The sequence below is a fragment of the Leucoraja erinacea genome, chromosome 13 (genome assembly GCF_028641065.1).
Source record: "Leucoraja erinacea ecotype New England chromosome 13, Leri_hhj_1, whole genome shotgun sequence".
Taxonomy (NCBI): domain Eukaryota; kingdom Metazoa; phylum Chordata; class Chondrichthyes; order Rajiformes; family Rajidae; genus Leucoraja; species Leucoraja erinaceus.
In genome coordinates, this window is record NC_073389.1 from 48,453,521 (window position 1) to 48,471,535 (window position 18,015).

An 18,015-nucleotide genomic window follows, 5' to 3' on the forward strand; every position below is an offset into this window, starting at 1 on the left:
TATTACCAAGTGGTCATTTCTTGAATCCAACAATCTTCATATGGAAGAGAGACACAATACGCTGGACTAACCCAGCGGGACAGGCAGCATCTCTGAAGAGAAGGAATGGGTGGCGTTTCGGGTCGGGGAAATGGAAACGGAAAATATAGGCGGTGTTGTAGAGAGATATAGAACAAATGAATGAAAGATATGCAAAAAAAAGTAACGATGATAAAAGTAACAGGCCATTGTTAGCTGTTTGTAAGCTACTTTTATGCATATCCTTCATTTATTTATTCTTAATCTCTCTGCATCATCGTCTATATCTCTAGTTTCCCTTTCCCCCCGACTCTCAGTCTGAAGAAGGGTCTCGTCCCAAAACGTCACCCATTCTATCTCCCCATAGATGCTGCCTGTCCCGCTGAGTTACTCCATCATTTTGTGTCTTTGTTCGGTTTAAACCAGCACCTGCTGTTTCTTCCTACACAATCTTCAAACGGATTTGGGAGAATACAGTTCTGTATAAATTTTCCTATGTTTATACCTTGGGACTGAGACAATTATTCTGCACTATATTCCCATTGAAGTTCGCGGCATTCACCGTTTTATTGTTCAGGTTTCAGTGCAGCAAAAACATATTTTCCAAATAAACTATGTTTAAAATCCGAGCCATTGTTGGAATGAATGAGGTGTTCATTTAATTAGCATTTCCTTCTGCCGGCGAGAAATATCAGGGAGTTTGTTCATTTTCCGCGTACCCAGAGTTAGCCGAAGAGCAAAATACTTGCAAACTGTATTCTCCAAGCTTTCATGTTATGGCTCGGAGTATAGTTCAGTTTAAAATAGATGGATCTGGTTTAATTAACTTAATATTTTTAAACAGGGTGGTATAAACCTTGTATGTGGCGAATTTTGACAATCTAAAATCTCAAAGACGCGCGGCAGGTTGCTTAATTGGCATCTGAAATTGTCCTTTGTACGTAGAGAATGGACGCGAAAGTGGGATTAATATAGAACTAGTGTGTACGGGCTACATGGACTCGGTGGGCCGAAGGGCCTGTTTCCATGTTATAATTAAAGCTGAATTAAAGCAGTCAGCCTCGACATTACAACAAATATATTTGTCGCTGCTCTTTAACGCTCCGCGGTAATAAAAGCACAACCAAAGTCGTCGACCGATCTTCACGAAGCATAATCAGCGGATATATATATTAGTGTAGAATCTGTCTCTGGATATAGCTGCGTTCATGCTTTGAACTTAAAGCCCCTTCTATTCCCTTTGTACTACAAACTAATTTATGCATAAATCTACTTGAAATCGGTTTAATTAAGGTACATTTTCTTTCACAAGTACCTTGACCACGTTTAATTAATCAGTGTTGCCATTCGAACGCCATAAACCGCAATCATCAATTCAAGAAGATGAAATAGTCCAAAACTCAAAGTGCGAATGACCCTTTCTCTCTGTTCTCCCTCTGTGACTCCAACACCTATGGGTCCCTGTGTCTCAATTAAATAGTCCAACGACTGTGTGTACAACAAATGACTATATCAATACCACATCTCTACTCTGACGGACTATTGTCTACAAAGGCTCCCGCCACCTAATTCATTCATGGTCCCATTCCATGAACCAAAATTCCAAACCAACCCCAGGATATTATCTGCAATGCAATAAGGGCAGATATGATATCAATTTGCAAACAACTGATACAGTTTTGTTCTCTACAATTCTGCGCTGATAATCTATATATATTTGTAATCGTTTTACACTTAGGGACGGGTCGACATTTCTGTGCCGCGTTCACACTGTAATTGGTGGCACTTGCCATTACATTATCTTTCTTCATAATTACGAAAGGACAAATTTTTCCAGCTTGAAAAACAAACCGACCTACTCCAAAGGGAGAAGGTTCCCTACAAGCGACGAGCTGTGAAAATCTGCAATATCGAGGCAACTTCTAATTCAATCAAACTTGAAGGCCTGCTCTTCAATATTGTATTAATATCTACATTATAAAAAAAAATAAGCTGCGTACACCTGCTCGATACAAAGCCATTATGAAGTTAAGCCGGTTTCTCTCCGCTCCCGGTCCGACCACTACCTGCACCCCCTTCTCGACAATAAATTCATTCTAAATAAACCATTACTGTCAACGTCAAGATGATCTGAATGGTGCTAGGTTTAAATATGAGGAGCGGGTGCGTCTAAATCCAAATGGGGAGTGTGTGCATATACTCTGCCGACTAGACAACGCTGCTTCCAGCCTGGAGGCCGAGGATAGATTTAAGATGCAACAGTTTATATCTTAATCCACCAGGAAAATGATGGTGCATATATTGTGTGAGTGTGTGTGTGTTCAATTGCATACACATATGAGCCACGTATTTGGCAGTGCTTAATTCTAAGCAACACACATGCATGCCAACATGATGTTGAATTTGAGCCTCATATACACAATAAAAGCAGATACCCATTCAAGGAGCATCGAGAACAATGTCTGCTTTTACACGCCGTTTAATATTTAACTCAAATAAATCAACTAGCATATTTTAACAGACGTCTGTATTGTATATAATAATTCACGCCATCTAGAAAAGTTAAATGAGTGCATTAAAATATGCCGGGCCATTATAATAATAATGTGGCGAGTCTAATTATTTGTAATGGCAATTACAAAATGGGCCCAGAGTAATGGTTCGCTCGCTGCTATTCTGGTGTGTTGTAGGTGCCACGATCTCCATTGTATATTTGAAGTGACGGCTGGGTTATTACTATTGTTTGGTCCACTGCATCTGCAGCAGGTAAGCCTTTATTTCACACTGCACCAAGACAGGCCGCATATATCATGGTCGCGGGACGTTGTCAGTTTATTTAGTTATTCATCGAACATTAACCAGGATTTAATGAAATTTTTAAAGAGCAGAATTTTATTGCACTGTCAACGTACACAATGACTTGGAAACAAATTGCCACCCGATTCTATCTACGATTAACCGCATATGACCTCTGGTTCCTATGGAATGAACTATGTGGGGGTATTAAAATAAGAACATGGCGATTTTAATTATTCAGTTCCAATTGCATAGAGACGAGCGGCCGTGTATACAACGGAACAACGGAAAGATACAACGGAAAGGACATTTTTTTGCCTTCCCATCTTAAATTTAGTTTAAATATTAGGTTTACACCATGGCCTTTGCAAACAATAATAGTAGTGCATTAAATTTAACGAAAAGATTGAAGCATATCTTGAGGTTTTGTTACTGCACAATATTAAGAATCCCCGGACCGCTTCCTTTTGAGCGGTTACCATTTATAACTAATTCACAATTCAGCATTGAAAGCTCTTATGAAATAATTATCCACTGGTCTTATCGGCAAAAGATTACTCTTTCCTAATGTGGAAATAAGTGTTTTGTTGAGAAGCGGGTACCCTTATTGTAGGTGCACCTGTATGTAACTCGTGAGCAAGTGTCTTTGCAATCGTTGCTGGCCTATAAATCTATTGTGGGGTTGGAGAGGAAAGCGCTGGTCGCCTCGTGGAGCAATGCCGGAATTGTATTTTAAACAAGGGTATATCTGAATTACCTACACATATTAAAAAAAACGAATGCATCTCAGAATATGCTACACTGAATCATCAAAGCAACTTCTCAATCCATCTCCAAACCTACGATTGATCTTAATTTGAGCTCCCTTCAAATTGCAATTTTTCTATTAAATCTTTCTATTAAAGCCTTCATGATTATTTCCGGAGGCAAATAAAAATAAAAATCAGTTTCTGAAAACGCTTTCAATCATTGCGGATGTATTGTGATGAAGACATGCGCGGATATATTATTAATTACCGACCAAAAATAGTTCACATAACGCTAAAGAAACCAAATGTGCCATGTTTTGGCCGAACAGATGATATCGTAGAAACATGTAACACGTCTACATAGAATAGTCACCTATCCCTTTAAAAACTAAATGCGATAGTCACCCAACCCTTTAAATACTACAAGCAATAGAAACCTAACTCGGGTTGCTGCTCACAGTTCAATCGAAGCATTCACAAAGCAAAGAAGGTCGGATATCAAGAACATAATTCAAGATCCGGTTAATTAAGCACTAAGATTAATGGTGCAGCATCGCGGCCTACATTTCGACAAGGATCCGTGCCAAGAATGCTTGAATGTTCAAATATTTTTTTTCTATTAAATCATTTAGAATATTTCCCAAGTAACGCTATTAAAATATATTAAATGTAAATGGGTTATAAAATCAAGCAATGCGTAGAAACAAACGCCTGAAATGCGAATCTATAATTACAAAAAGTACCCATAATTTAGGGAATGATATGAATGTAATATGGTTATCTTCAAGACTTGACCCCTAATAGATATATTTATTGGTCCAATCTGACCTTAATTCACGTTGATATCAGTTGGAAACATTATACCCTTTAATCTAGTTCTGGTCTGAAGATTAAAAAAAGTCTACAGAACTGATTCGCTACAATACTGAGTATTGTGTTCAGCATTCTATATCTTCTCATTTGCTCTACCTAATACACTTTGACTGCCTATTGTAATTCTGTGCAGTATATCTGATATCTAATATATTCAGATAGCATGCAAAACAAAGTTTGTTCACTGTACCTCGGTACACGTGACAATAATAAATCTAAACCTCCCCCCAAAAAAGCACAATTTGTCTATGGTATTGAAATTTAAGAGGAGTTAACCTTAGAAATGAGGAAGTTATTTTTTTTTAATATAGGGGCCTGGCACTTTGAGATAGCAAAAGCGACCTGGGGTTTGAATTGTTTCAGCAGTTCTCTGTGCTGGAGCTTACCTTCAGGAAACACAGCTCTCATCTTGAGGTAGCTGGTAGCCAGTCTGATGATGGATGCTTTGTCCAGCTGAGAGGTGATGGCCGAAGGTAGAGGCAGTAGTTTCGCCAGCTCGTAAAATTCCCCATTTTCCTTTTCCCTTCTCGTCTTCGCGGCATTTTTAGATTTTTCCTTCATTTCGTCAATTGCGCCGGAGTGTTACTGACATAATGAAAACAATCTTCCGCGGGCCTCGGAAACATTCGTTCCGTTTTTGTTGTCCTTAAGTTCCGAGCGATTCTGTTCGCTCACGCAGCGCAGTGGTCAGAAATATCATCGGAGGCGTTTTTTGAAAATGCTTCGATTAATGGTGATCCCCCCCCCCCCCCCCCCTCCCCCCCCTCCCCCCCCTCCCCTCTTGCTCTGTACACCTCGCAGCCGCGTTGGGTCGGAGAGCCGTGTATTTCAATGGGCGATTCTCCCCGGCCACTGCAACCAGCCTCCGATTTGGGGGGGGGGGGGGGGGGGGGGGGGGGGGGGGGGGGCAGTTCCCACTGAGGATTATATGCACTCCGCGCCCCGCACCCCTAACCCCAGCCCTTTATCCCGGAGACTCTCAGCTCTGTCCGAACCCTGGCTTTCCCAGTACAAAAAGTACCCGAGTCTCGCTGTCTGTGTCCCCCCCCCCCCCCCCCCCCCCCCTCTGTTTCTCCTCAGTTTGGCCTCCGGCTAAGAATCTATTCGCCACCTGCTCCGACCCCACGTTTCACAAGAAGGGACGCGGATGCAGCCGGAGGTAAGATCACCCCTATCAGCTCATTGAGCGAATGTGGCCGGATCGGTTGGAAGTTGTCAGTCTACAGTGCACGGGTTCCTGAATCCTACTGCTGCTAATGTGGCCGCTGTATCTTGAGGGATGTGTGTGTGAGTGTGTGTATGGGGGGGGGGGGGGGGGGGGGGGGGGCTAGGAGCTGGGGTAGGAGAACTGGGGGGGGGTGGGGGGGGGGGGGGTAGGAACTGGGGGAGGGGAGGAGCTGGGGGGGGGGGGTTAAGAGCTGGGTGGGGGGGGGGGGGGGGGGGGGGGGGGCAGTTGCGATGCTCGACTGGCGGAATGTCAGATCGTCAGTTTCCTTTTCAGTTGCGCTTCGAGTCGACCCAGGGTGTTGGGAGCTCCGGACAGGAAAGCGATGTCGTCCAGAGCAGGTTGGCAAGGAGTCTCCACTGCCTGGGGGTCGTTACCTACTCGTTCCGAGGTTGCTTAACTTCCCGTAGATCTTCTACCAGCACCGTGCAGCTTGCTAACACTGACCGGGTCTATGGTCATGTGAAACTCGCAGAGAATAATCGACCCATCTCAGTCCTCTGTCCCACTCGCACGAGTGCAGATCAGATCCCTCGCGTCAGTTCCTGGTTACACTCTTGCTTTCAATTCAGATTATTGATAAGCAAACACTGGAAGGGCCGTTTTGTTTTCGAGTGCTGTTGCTCCAGTGTCCAACATAACTACGTGCGTGCGGGGAGGGGAGAGGGGAGGGGAGGAGGGGGATGACGGGGTGAAGGCTGTTTGAACCAGCGCCAGAATCGCTGGGTGTCCCCAAAGCCTATTTCCTTCTGGGACTTCCTCCCACGCTCACACTGTCTCACTCCCCCGGGCGCGACCACCTTTGATCAACTATATGACTTCACTTTCACGAGTTTACTCTCCTCCTCGCTCCCTCCTCTCCACCCCCAAATTCAAACCCAACTCCTTGAGCGCTTCCCTCGCTTGTCCTGTCACCGGCGAAGCCAGCCACGCGTCTGTTGTTAATTTACTTATCTGCTGATTGGCCCATTCGTGGTTCCACACCCACAGCGTCTGCCTCATTTACAGTGTATCACATTCACAGATTCACCCGTGTCCAGCTCATTCAACCCACTGACTGCCTCTCTCGCTGTCTCACCATCTCACTGCCTCATTGTCTTACTGTCACTCACTCACTCACTCACTCACTCACTCACTCACTCAACTCACTCACTCAATTCACTCACTCACTCACTCACTCACTCACTCACTCACTCACTCACTCACTCACTCACTCACTCACTCACTCACTCACTGTCTTACTGCCTCGCAAGTTCAAGGACCCTCACGTACTCTTCTTACTCTCGCTCGCTGTCCCCTTCATGTACTGCCTTAAGAGCTCAATCTCCCTCTTACTCACCTTTTCGGCCACTCAGTTTCGCTCTCTCCCAGTCTCACTTTCTGCCTCACTGACTCCCTACCTCATTATCGTAACGCCTCATCCACCGCCCCATTCATTCACAGTCCCGCCCACACACCGACTAACGCGGCCTCTTTCACACTTTTACACACATTGGCATCTTTACTCTGAGCTCTTGTCTCATTATTTCATCTCGTGACTACCACTCACACACATTCCCCCATTCGCTATGGGACTTCTCCGTTCGCCCATCTGGAGTGCAATAGATACCCAAAGACATAGACTAGCCTACATCTAATCAGATCGAGAGAGACAGCGCAGTGTGTGATGCCGCCTATTCCCTAAAGAGTAGAATGACTGGAATATTCAAGTTTGGAAAGTCAGCACCGTGACGTCAATGCCGTGTTACATTTTCTGTCCACCTTGACTGTTATTGGAATATTTGCCCCAGTATCATATTGACATGCTTACAGCGGAATCCATATTTTGGACATAATAGGGAAATACCGCGCGTTCGGCCTCAATATTTCTGGGTCCTGGGTGCTGCGGCGATTGAGCGGGTGGGGTAGGAGGGAGACCCGGAGGTTGCAGGTGGTTTCCGGAGGTTGCAGGTAGTGGAAGCAGGTAGGAGACTGACAAAAACCTCCGGGAACCGCACGGAAACCTTGGGTGGGGCGCAAAGTCTCCAGAGGTTTCCGTTCAGGTCTCCTAAGTGGGACCGGGGCATTAGAACACACTCGGACTGAGATCCCTTAACGAAACCCCCAAATTTAACATTTAGTCCCTTGATCAACGTTGTTATATCCTGATATCAGGAGACTGATATCATGCGCATTAGTTAGCATTAGTATAATGCTGGTCATTGATATATTTATGTGATATTGTGGTAACTATGTGGGCTACATAGTCGATACTATTACATTGTACTTCTAGTCATATTGTTGTTATATACGCTTGCTTGTTACATACACACCATTGACGTGCTATTGGATTGACATGTTCTAGTTTGAGGCCGACATCTCAATACTGTTCAATTAGGCCAGGGTTATTACAATGCAATATTGCGATACGATTATGTAATTATATGACTGGTAAGAATTATATTGTGGAATATCTCTGACATATTAATTACACGTGTTTGATTGGCGGCTTGTGTGACGACATATGACATATTGTGGAACTGCATGATATATTGCCGTTTTATGATTGACATGATATTAAACATACGCGTAATTAATCATACTTTAGTCATGCGACTGGATATTTGTGTGATTATATGACAAACACAGTTACGTTTTCGGTATATAATTGTATCCTTATACTATGGTTAGTGGGTTGAAGTAATATGTTGTTGCATCATACACATGTTTTAATTATTATATCAAATTTTATTAAAATTACCAACATACCATGGTTTAAGGGAATGTAAGTAAAAGTTTGCAATGCAGAAAATAGTTATCATTTGGAGATCCCTCTCAGCGAGGATTGTGGAATGAGGATCAGTCTGTGTGTTTTCGTTAGGGATTTTTGGTGCGGGGAAAGGATGGGGAAATTGTGTTGATGGAATTGGTCCGTTCCCAAAACAATTCAGTTGTAACAATTCATTAGGTCTACGACGGTATGCTTGGTATTATTCCATCTAAATGACTAGCTTCAAAGTAGTTACATGACCGAATATCGTGCTTATGTATGACTGATATTGTCATTTTTGTTTTTTATCAGGGATTATAATTTTATTTATTAAATGTTGATTAACATGATTTGCTTATTTTGTGAACTATATGATTGAGCTATAATATGTGATTGGGGACGGAAGATGACAGTTCAAGTTGGCAAGGCCATTGAGAATATGAGATATTTGGCCTTACACGTAGACTGTGCCAAAAACAAGGATACTGGTTGGATCCCAGCTGAAGTATTGCATTCAATTTTGGATTGCCCAGTTTATAAAATAGTTTAAAGTTTTTGAGAGCACAAATGAATATTTGGTACACGGCGATCAGCGATGCTGGTATAAGTTAGATAATGGGACTAGAGGGCTCCTAATCCGACCCCCCCCCCCCCCCCCCCCCCCCCCCACCCGCCTGTCCCTTCCCTCCACAGAGGCTGCCCGACCCACTGAGTTACTCCAGTACATTGTGTTTCGCTTATGATTCCAGTATCTGTCGCTCTCTGTAGCTCAATATAATAAGCAAGATGGGCAAAGGGCCAGCATTGGAGAAATAGAAAGATCGCAAAAAGCTGCAGAAAAAAAGAATAGACTAGGTCCTGGAGAAATATAAAGGTAAAATTAAAATGGACACAAAATTGTAAATGCACATGGATGAATGTGTCAATGCATGGGGATCTTAGGAGCAAATGTGGCAGACAGGTTAGTGACAGAAGAAAGAGAATCAATGTTGTTGACCAGGGAACGTGGCGAAATGGGGATGATTTATGTCATTGTCTGGAATATGCTGTCTGAAAGGATGGGGGGTTGATAAAGGTGGAAACAAAGAACGGCAGGTGCTGGTCTACCGAGGAAAGGCACAAAACGCTGGCCTAACTCAACGGGTCAAGCAGCATCCCTGGAGAACATTGGCTAGGTGACGTTTCGGTTGGGGACACTTGAGGATTAGAGAGCTGTGAATTGTGAAGCAAGAGGATTAAAATAAGGTCACTGAGTAGGCACGAAGTGAACACATGGTTGGGTGAAAGGGTAAAGAAATGCAAGTTTTTTTGTTGTAGCTTTTATGGAAGCAAGGAAGGTGGGTTGGGTGCTTGGTTACATCGTGGTATGATCTGTTATTGTAATCTTGGGATGCGCCATATCGCTGGTTATCTATTCATTAACATTTCTGTCATGTGCTTGGCATAATTATATTCCAAGTAATTCTTGCAGTTGCACCATTACAATCACCCTTCCCGTACTTTCAACTCAGGGCCACTGACTCTAAAATACCCAGCCCCCGCCCATGCCTTTCAAATGGCCCAGTGTCAAATATTGGGGCGTTCTGTTGTCTTATTAATGGCAACCACGTGTCAGAGCAGCAATAGACAATGGCAGAACAACTGAAAGGATGGATATGGGTAATTTTGAAATATAAGCAACATGGTTTTTTTCAAGAATCATATTCAGGAAACATTGTCATATGCCCAAGCATCGTGAGGTACCGCTAGAATGAAGATCTCGCTCGCACTGGGACTGAGACCAACACACAGAAACACACATTAGACGTACACATGCATCAAATTCGCAGGAATGTAAAATAACAAATAATGTGCTAAATAAATGTTACCAACTTTGAGATCGGAACAAGGGTCAGAACGGGTCAAAACAGGGGAGGGGCAGTTAAATGGGTTGCAAACTGAAGGAGTTAAGGATACTTGTTATAACAGACCGTAGATGGGGGGAAGTGGTGTTCTAGAATGAAAGCTGAGACTACCGCTGCTTAACATTGATATAACTTATTACATGTGAGCATTAGAAGTACCATTTCTACAGATCCAAGCTACTGAGAATTGGTCAATTATAATTACTGCTGAGATGAGTGTGGCTAACCGGAAGAAACCGCCACTACATTTGCACAAACATACACTAGTTTTGATATATGAGGGGAACTGGTGCGTTCAATAGAAAGAACAAGGATTGCCCATAGGAAATATGTAGCGAAATGGGTTAAAGGAGCAGAGGGATCCGAGGGTGGAGTAATAAAAACAAGTAAAGACTGTAATGCAGATTTATAACTCCCTGAAAAGGCAAAGTTGTACTAAATGTATAAAACATTTGCTTTGAGCTGACTTGGAATAGTTCTGCTTTCCGTATTATTTAAGAACAAAAAGAATGCCACGGGCACTCTTGGTTAGGTGTAAAAACAATTTAATAGAAAAGTGGCTCTAGAAGAAAGGGGCTGAAGAATAAACTGATTTGAAAGAAGGGACACTAATAAAATGAACTATAATCTTAAAGGAAGAGTCTTTACTTAGCGTGGCAGGATTGTGAAAGTTATATCATCGCTGATAGACGCAGGATAGACTCGGTGGTGTGTGGGGAGGGAGAAGGATGAAGATTATGTTGATTTAGGTTAGACGAAGTAACAATTAGAGGAGGGTTATATGGAACATAAAGTTCTGCATAGTTTATCGGACTGAGCGGCTTCTTCCCGCAAATCAAAAGCAAAATACCGGAGAAATACAAGGAGAAAAGGAACTGAAGATGCTGATTTACACCGAAGATAGGCACTGAATGCTGGAGTAATGCAGCCGGACACGCAACATCTCTGGGTAGAAGGAATGGGCCTATCCCTTCTATCCAAAGATGCTGCCTCTCCCTTTGACTTACTCCAGCGTTTAGTGTCTATAAAAGGAGAAAACGTCAGTAGGGGGCACAGGAGCCTGCAGATGCTGGAAACCCGAGCTAAAAACAAAAGGCTGGAGAATACACAAGAGGTCAGGCAACATCTGTGGCGGGAATGGACAGGCTCGGTCAGCCGTCTTGACACCTCTTGCTGCTCCAAATGTCAATTTAATTATGGTGTTATGGCTTATTATATTGCAAATGTGAACCTTATATTATGAATTAATACGATTAGTTAAATAATAGCGGACGGAGATAATATGATAATATCTTTATCTTAATTCCTTTCATTAACTGATATGTTTATAAGGGTTAGTTTTGATATGTTATTGCGGTTTTCATTGTAAACCTCTTAATTATTTAGAATTATTTTGCTCAACGCCATTTTCAAATGCCAGGCTACATCCCTGGAGAAACGTTACCTATCCCTTTTCTCCAGATATGCTGCCCGACCCGCTGAGGTGCTCCAGCACTCTGTGTATAATCTTCGATATAAACCAGCATCTACATATTTTGTCTGCAGTTCATACATGCGCATCCCTGTAGAACATGGACAAATGGCGTGTAGGAAGGAATTGCAGACGCTGCCTGGCCCACTGAGTAACTCCAGTATTTTGTGTCGATCTTCGGTATAAACCAGCATCTGCAGTTCCTTCCTACACATCCCAGCAGAACATGGATAGGTGACGTTTCGGGTCGGGACCGACCGAACCGTCACCAACCAATGTCCTCCAGAGATGCTGCCTGGCCCGCTAAACTACCCCAGCATATTTTGTCTTTTGTTTTTGTAAACCAGCATCTAGAGTTGCTTGTTTCGACCATATTCAAATAAATGGTCGAGGTGAATTCTGAATGACCGGCGATAGGTGTCTGCAGCAATGCAAAGGCGAGCAATTTGCAGCCCGGTGCAGTTCCTTTGGGCATGAGGAACAGATCCCATCCTCTGGGGCAGACTATTTTAAAATCTTGCAGTAATTCATTCCAGCAACACATCTGCACGACCCAGCATTACGCAACCCTCTACTTATGCCGTGGCATAATAAGACCCAATTTTGTTTTCTAAGAAAATGCACTGAATATTAGAAAATTAAGTTTGCAATGTTTCCATATCAAAGGGAGACTGCGCATGCCAAACCTAATATGTTAGAATGAAATCAGTATTTCGATTCAGTAATGTTGCAAAGGAAAGCGAGCAGTGCAACGTTTGAACTGCGTTCCTTAATTAGTATAAATACTGATCAATAATATAAAAAGAAAATGTGAGAATTCAGAAATAAAAACGGAATTGAAACAGAAAGTGTCACACAACCTTTTAATGTTATCAGGCGGGCGGTCGGAATTGGTGCTACGACCTATTTGGCAGCGTACAGTTCCCTTTTTCCACGTTCTGCCCTGATTTTGCACACCAAAGCGCATTAGAACCGAGATTTATTGGACTGGAAAGTATATCAAACATTGGCGTTTCATTAACATTGGCGATAAAATCCAAGCAGTTTTTATACTATACCTCGAGCCAAAAGCATGTGCTCTATTTGCACTTATTCAACCCTAATCAGAGAGAAACTCGATGAGCCAAAATGTGCATACATTAACTCCCAAGTATGCTTTCTGAAACTACATGTCTAATATATGACCAATTTATCTCATATCTTGTCCGCTATTTGAATAAACGCACTTTCGTTCACATGCGTACTTTCTTAAACATGTGGGGGTGGTATTACTACTTGCTTTTGTTCCCAGTTTCAATATCACACAGGGGGCAGGAAAATAAACAATAAGGCTCCAACTACTTTGTCTGTCGCTTTCATATATATTTTTTGGAGATAGACACAAAATGCTGGGGTAACTCAGCGGGACAGGCAGCATCTCTGGAGAAAAGGAACGGGTGATATTTCGGGACGGAATAAATTCCTGTTTTATTCAACTGGAGATAACAGTGTAATTACAAATCACATTGACAACTGTCCTGTTTTATAACACACGCAGATCCTGAACGTGTCATTAAAAACGGAAAACGTTGGGAACACTTTGCGGGTCAGGCAGCATCGGTGAGGAAGAAACCAGGACAACCGTTAGAATTCAAGGAGATTTCATCAGATGGCTTTTGACCCGCTGACTCTCAAGCATTTGTTTGTTTTGGATTTCCTGCATCTGTAGCTTATGCGCTGCGGCATATTAATAGATGCCTTCCATAGGCACCATAATAAGTAAACGTGATGGCATATGTTGCTTGCGTAATGTGAATTACTGTATTTTTTTAAACATTTCTATTATTTCTTCCTATCTATAAAATACTTTGATATCCACATCGACTAGACATTTACTGCCCTCCTCCCATTAAGAAAGAAATGCAAGACTACTTCTTAACTTGACTAATGGGGAAATAAAATAACATTTTCCTGGGAAAAGATCAATTTGGAAGGGCCGATTCCGACGCGATGGGCCGAGTAACCTCGCGCTATATTCTGCCTCCTTGACAAATCCCATTCTCCACAGATTTCTACAATTGTAGTTTTACCTGATTTAAGAAAAAGGTCCGTGGTATATTCATATATGGGGCCTCTTTCCAAAAGGGAAATTCCTGTTGAATTAATGCGGCCTCCAGGGTAATACCCAATGCACCGCTCTGTTGCAAAGAATCACTGGCCGCGTTATAAAAAGTACCTTCTCTGTTGCGGCCATTCCGTCAGTTAAGACGCATTTCAATTGATAAATACTTCACGGCGGGCACTGTCTTATGCAATTAACAATTACCCTTGGCACAGTTGTAAAAGTTAATCGTGAGTTAGCACAATTTTCAGCAATACACAATATTACCGCAGATTACAGTCTCTTGCGATATAATAATTTTTACAGGAAAATCCCACCCCGTATTATTAACTTATAAATGCATTATTTGTCACTTAAGGACCATGTGTTCCCATGCTCTGCGAGACTTAACCGGAGCGCAGAAATTAAATTCAATGGACACCGCAGTTTTATATACCAGTGCTAATTTCAAGTAACCCTTGCATCCCCTCTCTCTCCATCCCTCCCCCACCCAAATTGCATTAGCCTCAAAGTCGTCTTGTTGAGTCTCATTAGCTGCAACTGGTTTTCGCCCAGACTACAGCTAACGATGACCTGTTTCTTTTTTTGCATATATTTCATTCATTTGCTCTCTATATCACTACATCACCGTCTATACCGCTCGTTTCCCTTTCCCCTGACTCATAACCTGAAGAGGGGACTCGAACCGAAACGTCACCTATTCTCCAGAGATGCTGTCTGACCCGCTAAGTTACTCCAGCTTTTTGTGTCTATCTTCGGTTCAAACCAGCATCTGCAGTTCCTTCCTACACACAACCTCTTTATTTCATGCGTTATGCAATTCCACAAGGTGCACAGGTTTACAGATAGTTTCCCAGACCCGTTGTTATAACTGAAATACCATCCGGATACTTCGCAGTTGGAAGGCGAGGGCAACTGAAGAGATTGACCCATGCCAGAGAACTTGAGGGGAAAATATACGAGATAGCGAATGTACCAGATCATAAACGGACGTGGGGATTAAAATACTAAAGGGTTAATTAGATAGGGTTGGGAAGCTTTTTTAGTGTCCTTTCTGCTTGCATTGTTGCATCTTTACCGTGACAAGATAACGGGTTCAGTGAGAACTGGATATAAAACATGTTTGTTACAATCCTGTAGTAGCGGCGTCATTATACGATTGGGGTCGGCGGTTCGTTTCCTGAGAGGTAAGACTGTGTATAAAAAACACGTTAAACCCACTTTTTTTTTTTACATTTTCGAATTCCGAAAGTTCTAAAGAAACATTTTGAATTAAAAAAAAAGTTATCGATTTGATGCAATATTGAAATCAGCACTTTAGAAAGAAAAAAAATGGTGGGTTAACAGTGAATAAAAGGCGATTCTTTGTTTTAAGCGGGCTCAATAGTCTAACCCATAGCACCGCTCGGATTAAGTTGAACGGAATGCTTGAGAAGTTTAATTTTGTTTTAGTGAACTATTTCGAACTTCCCACGAGTGCGTGCCGCTGGAATATATACAGGGAGCGAGTGGCCGAGTTATACCTGGGCCCTCTACAGCTGTGAAGGGCTCTTGTGGACTAATCAGTTAAATTATTTATTTTGTTTCACTAGCTGCGATACTTAAGCTATCACTTTCTTACAACCTGCCACCTCTGATGGATTAATGCAAGGAGCCGATATGGAAGGGGGAAAAAAATCCCCTTCACCAGATGCTCGGCTATGTGGCGTGTGAGCCGGTAAATTCTGAAACGCTTTCACTCCTCTTCTTCTCGGCCTTTCTGCGCTCGCAACCGATCCCACCCGCAGTTTGAAGTTGATTAGATTCGGGATACACGCTATTCAAATTGGCTGAACATTCCCAGTTTACAGCCCTCTCCACAGCAAATCATCTTTGGCCAAATACTTGTTTTAGTTTGTGCATTTCGCTCTGGCCACAATCTTCACTTTAGGACGTCCCAATTCGAAATAAAAACACTTATTGCGTTCCCAGGTTGTTTAATTATGACTTGTACCGTTATATGACCGGTCCCTTGTACCCCCCCCCCCCCATCTCTCCACCCCCACGATCATTTTACAGGCCCAAGTGGCGATAATTACATCCAATCTGCATTGTGATTTTGAAATAATCATGTGGCCATTATATACTGTATTATCACGATCCGTGTAGTAATCTCTTCATAGTCTATGAGTGACTCCAGGAGTTCGCCTTTCGTTGGCTATGTTCCGTTAGTCGATCGTTGATATAGATAAATGCTTGAATAATTACAAGTGCATCAAATGGCCACACGATCATTACAAAACCACACTGCAGATTGAATATAATTGTTGCCACTTACAGTATATATATATAGGAAGGAACTCCATATAAAAAATATATATATGCACACACACACAATACAGTATACATTCTACATAATACAGCATAATATATAATACACAGTATAATACACAATATTCCTATACAATATGGTACATACATCATATATAATACAGTATATATCCTACTTTATATAAGCATAATATACAGTATAATACATAAAATAATTTATAATATTCTTATATAATGCGGCACACACACACACACACACACACACACACACACACACACACACACACACACACACACACACACACACACACACACACACACACACACACACACACACACACACACACACACACACACACACACACACACACTGTATACAGCACCCATCTGTTAAACGGGCGATATAGCTGGACCAGCATGAAAAAGCGCGAGGATAACGTTTCGTGTGTAAAAATAAGTATCCAGTTAGTTTTTAGAAATGGTCTGCATTAATGGGGATAACTTCACTCAGATTTTGAAGTCCCACCGCTGCGAGATACAGATATACAATATGTGTGCGTGTGTGAGAGTATGTATGATCTGGGCCTTTCAACAATGCTGCTGCAGTACATAGATCACACTCTCCTGTGGAGCAGTTTATGTATCCACGCAGCGGGCTTTCCACTGAATGCTGAACGTTGACATAACTCTAGGCATGCAGCATACAGTCGAACCTAAAGCAGAGCTCACACAATGCCTGGATAGGCATCCACTAATGTGAGATATACCCCCACCCCCAATATGATTACACGCACTAAATGTCAGGTATTAGCTGACGTCGAAATTACTTGTTTGGTTTGTGGAGAAAGATATGATGTTCTCTTTTAATTCCATCTGTTAAACGGGCGATATCGCTGGACCAACACGAAAAAGTGCGAGGAAAACATTTCAATGCAGAAACGAGTATTTAGTTAGCTTTTAGAAATGGTTTGCATTAATAGGATAACTCCACTGTGATTGTCGAAGTCCCACCGCTGCGAGATACAGATATTTTGTTAGCATTTTCACCATTATTTAAGGAAATTAAGGCATCACGATACAAATTGGGCTGAAGGCACAGATGCTGTAATCTGACACTGCAAATTAGTTCGTTTCTCATATCCCTCTGCTTGTTTATCCTGTCTCTGCCGATATTAGCTTAGCTTAGAGATACAGCGCAGAAACAGGCCCTTCGGCCCACCGAGTCCGCGCCGACCAACAATCACCCTGTACACAAGTTTTATCCCACACACTAGGGACAGTTTACAGAGGCCAATTAACCGACAAACCTGCACGTCTTTTGGAGTGTGGGAGGAAACCGGAGCACCCGGAGGAAGCCCACACGGTCACAGGGAAAACATGCAAACTCCGTTCAGACTAGCACCCGTAGTCAGGATCGAACCCACGTCTCCTGCTCGGTATGGCAACAACTCTTCCGCTGCGCCATTGAGCTGCCCACCAAAATATTAAAACCAAATTATTCTGGCAGCTGTAAATGCACAATGATTGGGCTACTGGTGGAAATGAATGGTACATCGGGGATTTCGGAAGAACAGTTCTGCTTATCATAGTAATTAATTAATACAGCACCAAAAAAAGGACCTTCGGCCCAAATCGTCCATAATGACCAAGATGCCCCATCAACCCTGTCCCATTGACCGTGTTGTGCCATACCCCTTTATACTTATAGTTGGTGCCCTCAGCTTCCTATTAAATCATACTGCTCTCAGCTGAAACCCTTGTCAGTCTGAAGAAAAGTCTTGACCCAAAATGTCACCTGTCCATGTTCTATGCATGCAGA

General features: G+C 42.6%; 1 protein-coding gene and 1 long non-coding RNA gene across 2 annotated transcripts in view; one reads left to right on the plus strand and one right to left on the minus strand.

Moving 5' to 3' along the window:
- The window catches only part of sim2 (SIM bHLH transcription factor 2), an 89,919-nt gene extending 84,744 nt beyond the window's left edge, over nt 1–5,175 (minus strand). The window contains exon 1 of the mRNA XM_055645183.1: nt 4,823–5,175. Coding sequence (XP_055501158.1) covers nt 4,823–4,997 — 175 coding nt within the window. The 5' untranslated portion in view covers nt 4,998–5,175. The remainder of the gene's footprint in view (nt 1–4,822) is intronic.
- A 715-nt stretch (nt 5,176–5,890) lies between these two features.
- Nucleotides 5,891–13,642, plus strand: LOC129703017 (uncharacterized). The gene is made up of 2 exons (XR_008724489.1): nt 5,891–6,002; nt 13,323–13,642. It is a non-coding gene; the product is annotated as an uncharacterized LOC129703017 (long non-coding RNA).
- The last annotated feature ends 4,373 nt before the right edge of the window (nt 13,643–18,015 follow it).